Source organism: Sipha flava, unplaced genomic scaffold (assembly GCF_003268045.1).
Source record: "Sipha flava isolate LNK unplaced genomic scaffold, YSA_version1 51367_pilon_pilon, whole genome shotgun sequence".
In the NCBI taxonomy this organism is placed as follows: domain Eukaryota; kingdom Metazoa; phylum Arthropoda; class Insecta; order Hemiptera; family Aphididae; genus Sipha; species Sipha flava.
In genome coordinates, this window is record NW_020273441.1 from 4409 (window position 1) to 10363 (window position 5955).

At 25.6% G+C, this 5955-nt stretch overlaps 1 protein-coding gene across 1 annotated transcript; it reads left to right on the plus strand.

The window, feature by feature from the left end:
• Positions 1–1410: 1410 nt before the first annotated feature.
• On the plus strand, positions 1411–5370 carry LOC112690633 (DNA mismatch repair protein Mlh1). The gene is made up of 13 exons (XM_025564676.1): positions 1411–1612; positions 1818–1881; positions 1945–2144; positions 2209–2365; positions 3259–3398; positions 3466–3599; positions 3669–3895; positions 3980–4197; positions 4260–4433; positions 4499–4562; positions 4623–4824; positions 4921–5090; positions 5150–5370. Exons 1-13 carry the CDS (start codon positions 1497–1499, stop codon positions 5306–5308), a joined length of 2025 nt encoding a protein of 674 aa, XP_025420461.1. The 5' UTR covers positions 1411–1496; the 3' UTR covers positions 5309–5370.
• Positions 5371–5955: the final 585 nt, after the last annotated feature.

Sequence of the window (5955 nt, forward strand, 5' to 3'; positions counted from 1 at the left end):
TATAGTTATCTGTAGTATAACCAATCTGTAATTAAATAATATTATTTTTAGATGTCGAGGACAGAAAAAATGTAGTATTTTTTGTTACAAGACTAGTGCTTGAATTGGTGGAGAAAGGGTGCGCAGGCGGACGGAGATCCTCTACTAGTTTTTTTTTTCTGCATACCCCCAACTACCTTTATTTTTTCACTGGAACGGGGACTATTAATCGTAGCGTTTTCCTCGGGCGTAAAAATTCCTAGTTCCATCTCTGTCCACGATCAGAACCCAAAATTCAAGGTGGGTCCCCAACTTACTTACAAAATCTAATATGACATTTGATGTACAGTCAGGGCCGGCTCAAGTAAAAATAATGCACTAGGCAAAATCAAATTTTGCCGTCTCTAAAAAAAAAAAAAAAAAATGAGCTCTTATTTTAACTTAGCCCCTCCTATTTTTAATGTGACATATCTACGTAAAAAACATTATAATTTTTTACTTTATGTATAAAATTATATGTAAAAAGACTTAAAAATGATTTCTATAATTATTACTCAAAACCCATCACAATCGCGTCTACTGGAAATCACTGAATTGAATATTTATATTTTTGGAATAATTGAAAACGCTCAGTATAGGCTATAATATAATGTAATATACCTAATACTTGTAACTTCAGACAATATTATTATATTGGTAAGTAGTTTTCACGAAAAAATTGATTTAAATATTTTTCTTATAAAACACAGATAGAACTAAAAAAAATGTATAAGTAAATTTTGAAAATGCCGCTCTAGGCAGATGCCTAGCTCGCCTATACCTTGAGCCGGCCCTGTGTACAGTGTATGCGACCATTTTACTTTACATGATTATTTTATTTTTATATTAATATTTACGTATAAACGAACAATTTCAAAAATGTTGAAAACTTGATAGATCATTTTTGAATCAACTGTGAAAAGCTAAGTTATTTCAATTGCCAATCAAACTAGTTAATGCCCACCTTTGTACAGGACTATATAATTTCATTACAAACGTAAAAAAAATGTATTAACTATTAAGAATTAAATGAACCATTTAGAACTGCTGAAGTTGAGGAAGGTCATTTTCCCGTGTTTGATAAAAATTAAATTATATCTCTTCAGAGATAGTAACATCGTGATTTTTATCGTTGATATCAGTGATAAACAACACGTATTTCAGTTTGCCGCCAAATTGTGTGCTATATTCGTATATTTTATAATATACGACATATTATTTATTATTACTGTTATTGTGACACTATTTTTTTTTGAATTTCTATTTGACTAATTTATTTGATTTTCTTATAGTTTTTTGATAGATAAAATACTATAAGTTAAATTATAAATTTTTATGTTCACTCAATAATTAATATTAGGTAATGTACGATTGTCTTTTTTCTAAACTATAATAAAATACAATTTTTGGTAGTGTCATAACTTAATACTATAATTGTAGGCAAATATTTTGTCAATTACGTTGTGACAGAACAGATAATGGATCAGCAGGTGCCTATTGTGAGACGGTTAGCAGAAGATGTAGTGAATAGAATTGCCGCTGGTGAAGTGATCCAAAGACCAGCTAATGCCTTAAAAGAACTTTTGGAAAACAGGTATATAAAGTGTAATATTTTATTGTATTGTTCCTGATCAAGATGTATACACATAAACCGTCTTGGATTAAATCTTATCTGTATTATATTTTAATATTAATTTACGTTTAAAATTATTTTCTTAATTATAAATTTGTTTTGGATTTATCAAAGTTTATAGTTCTATTATACCATTTTACTATTGAACATTTTATTTATTTTTCAGTTTGGATGCTAAATCTACAAACATTCAAGTTACACTGAAAAATGGAGGATTAAAACTACTACAAGTTCTTATTTAATATTTATTACTATGAAAAATTCACAAATTTTACTATTCTTATGGTTTTTAGATACAAGATAATGGTACTGGTATTAGAACAGAAGATTTGGGTATTGTATGCGAACGATTCACGACTAGTAAATTAGAACAATTTGAAGATTTAACTAAAATATCTACTTACGGATTTCGAGGTGAAGCATTAGCTAGCATTAGTCATGTTGCTCATTTGACAATTACAACCAAAACAAATGGAGCTCTTTGTGCCTACAAGTATTAATTATATATAGTTTGTTATTTATTCGATCTAAACAGTATATAATAATTTTTTTTATAGAGCATCTTACAAAGATGGTAAATTAAAAGCACCACCAAAACCTTGTGCTGGTAATGTTGGAACTATAATTACTGTTGAAGATTTGTTTCATAATATTGCTACTAGAAAAAAATCAATGAAAAGCTACAATGAAGAACATTTAAAAGTTGTGGAAGTTGTAAGTGATTTTATTATTATGATCTAAGTACTTACAATTAAAATACCACTTACTGACTGATAGATCAGCATACAACCAAAACTATAACCGATTCGTTTTAAATGTTGAGGGGGTGTACTCAGGGGCGTATTTCTATATTTCTCACATGTAGGCCTGTGGAAAATGTCCACTTTAAATAATTAATGTACTGCACTAACTGGATTATCATTTAATTACCTACAATAAAATATATATTAATTAAGTAAGTATGCAAAACAAATTTTATTTAAATACTAAAACATAATTTCTTAAGATTTAAATCATTTTTATTTATAATTATTAACAAAGTACATTCTTCAAATTTGCCGCTGTAGGCACGTTTCTTTAGTGTCTGTATATAAATATGCTACTGCATGTACTATACATAAGTGCATTAAGAAAAGATTTTTCTAAAATTGCACCTTAAGAGTTTTAATATTTCCAGGTTAAATTTATAAATTTTTTCACTTTTTGATCAGGTATCTAGGAAATATTTTATTTTGTATAATATGTTGATTTCAATAACTATTAATTAAGTTATATGAAAATTAATAATATATAAATAAACAAAAATAAATATCATTAGAATATACACACATTGTATGTTTATTTTAATCTAATTTTTTTCATGTCTAAATTTTAATGCTCTAATCTAAAATGGTAAAATATCTTCTGGGTGAGGTTGAGTAATTCAGATAGTTTTTATTTTTTTATTTTATTGAATTGTATTTTATATAGATTATTTTGATTTATATTTCAATAAATTAAATGTTATAATATTTATTATTAAATTAAGTAAAAATAAATATTTGTATGTTTTTTAGTTCTAAAAAAAATTAATGTTGGATTATTTACATTTTATTTAATTTTCTAAGGTAAGTCGATATGCTATACATAATCCTTTGGTTGGGTTTACCATAAAGAAACTAGGTGAGTCTTTAACTGAAATAAAAACAAATCAAGATTCTACTCATATTGATAATATTCAAGCCATTTTTGGATCAACTATATCCAAGTAAAGTATAATATATTTAGTTATATAAAAATATTTAGATTATGAATTTAATTAATTAAATTTATAGAGATTTGTTAGAAGTAAATGATTATTGTAATATTCTTAAAGTTAAAATCAAGGGTTATGTGTCAAATCCAAATTTTTCTGTAAAAAAACAGATTTTCATATTGTTTATTAATAACCGTTTAGTTGATTCTCAAGGTAAATTAGTTTAGTAATTTATTTAACACCTTTTTTTTCTTGAAGTCTAATTATATCTTATAACATTAGGTTTAAGAAAAGCTGTTGATCAGATATACAGTATTTATTTAGCTAAAGGGTCGCACCCATTCATATATCTTAGTTTAAACTTAGATCCGCTGAATGTTGATGTAAATGTACATCCAACAAAACATGAAGTTCATTTTTTACACGAGGATAAAGTGATTGATAAAGTAATTGATGCTATTCAAGATAAACTTTCTGGTGCTAATACTTCGAGAACATTTTATACCCAAGTAAATGTGTATTTTATATTGCTTGAATACTTTTATTTTATAAAAACCTAAATTAATGATTTTTTTAATTTTCTTTTTTTTTAGACTAGATTGCCAACAAATGATATTTCAAAAAACGAGTCTAATATAAATATAGAAATTAAAGAAAGTGAAAAATTAAAAATCATCAATTCTCCAAGTGTTTCACAAAACAAAATGGTCAGAACAGATTGTTCTGAACAAAAAATTGAGAAGTTCCTCAGCAAAAGTGATACTAGTATGTTAATGCTTGGTAAATCACAGACAGATGACGTTATTAAACGGTAAAAATTATAATAAATAATATCTTTATGCTATTTATTAGTAAATATTATTAATAATTTAGACGAGAAATAAAGTTAACAAGTGTGTTATCTTTGCGCAAAGAAATTGAAAACTGTTGCAGTGAAGTCCTACAGACAATTTTTCAAAATCATAAATATGTTGGTGCAGCTTCTCCTACTTGGTCATTATTTCAACATGATACAAACTTGTACATTTGTGATTCTAATAAAGTGCTGTAAGATGATACAATTTTTTTTTAAATAATATTATTTAGTTAATTATTTTTATTTGGGTTTTTAGGCAAGAAATGTTTTATCAAATTATGATGTATGAATTTGGAAATTTTGGTGTTATTAAATTTTCAGTATGTTTTAATAATCATTAAAATTATTATTTAATTTTTAAAATACTTTTTTGTTTGTAGAATTCATTATCTATTTATGAGTTGATATTGATAGCATTAGAATTATCAGAATCTGGTTACTTGAATGGAGAAGATAAACCAAAAGAAGAATTAGCACAAGATGCCACTGAAATATTAGTGTCTAAAGCACCTATGTTAAATGATTATTTTTCGATTGAAATTGATTCTGATTCAAATATATTGTCAATACCATTATTATTAGGTATGTATCATGAAATTAAAGTAAAATATACTATAAGTCATAATGAAAATAAGTAATTGGTATTATTTAGTCATGAATCGGTTGATATTTTTTCAGAGGGATTTTTACCAGATTTGGATGGACTACCTTTATATTTATTACGTTTGGCTAGTGAAGTTAACTGGTTTAACGAAAAAGAATGTTTCTTAAGCTTTTGTCGTGAAACAGCTAGATTTTATGTAGTACATCCTTGGAAACAACAGTGTAATGACATTGATGATATATCTGTAAGTACTAATGTTATATAAACAGAAATTAATTTTTAATTTTTTAATAACTTTTAAAGGATGCTGCACCTGATAGAAATTGGACTTGGAATTTAGAACATGTTTTATATCCATCTCTACGAAAATCATTTCAACCCCCAAAAAAGTTTTTAGAAGATGGTACACTATTAAAAATAGCTAGTTTACCTGATATGTATAAAGTATTTGAAAGGTGTTAATGTATACAACACTAAACTAAATTATTTTTAGGCGTAAAATTACATTTACATTTATATTAAAATATTAACATTTATTTCATTATATTATTATTAATACATTTTTTATTAGATTAATATAAGAATAATTCTAATTTAATTTGTTTTCATTATATTTTAAATAGTTATTTGTTATTTGATTCCAGAATTTTAATTTTGAAAAAGTGTTGATGTGTAATTAATTCTGGCATTTAATATTGTATTAAATAGATTAAAAATATTAAGGACTTTAATATTTCTGATAACCATTTCAATTATATCATTTTTTTTTAAATGCACTACAGAATTAATTTTATTATTGATAGAACATTAATTTATTTGCAAGTGATCATTTTTTTAATTACAAGACTAATGTCATTATTAATCTTGTAAACACTTAGATTAGATTTTTAATCAAGTGTAAATGTGGTGCAATACATTAATTCTTATAATTATTTGTATGTATTATTTAAACAGATGTGCCAATTTTACAGTTTCTTTAATATATACATTATTATCTCCCTCCGCCCCGGTAACTGTCCTCATATAACATTTGAGAACACAGTCATTCCTCACACAAATGTGGTCAAATATCTCGGTCTACTGTTTGATAGAAGGCTTATCTGGGGCCC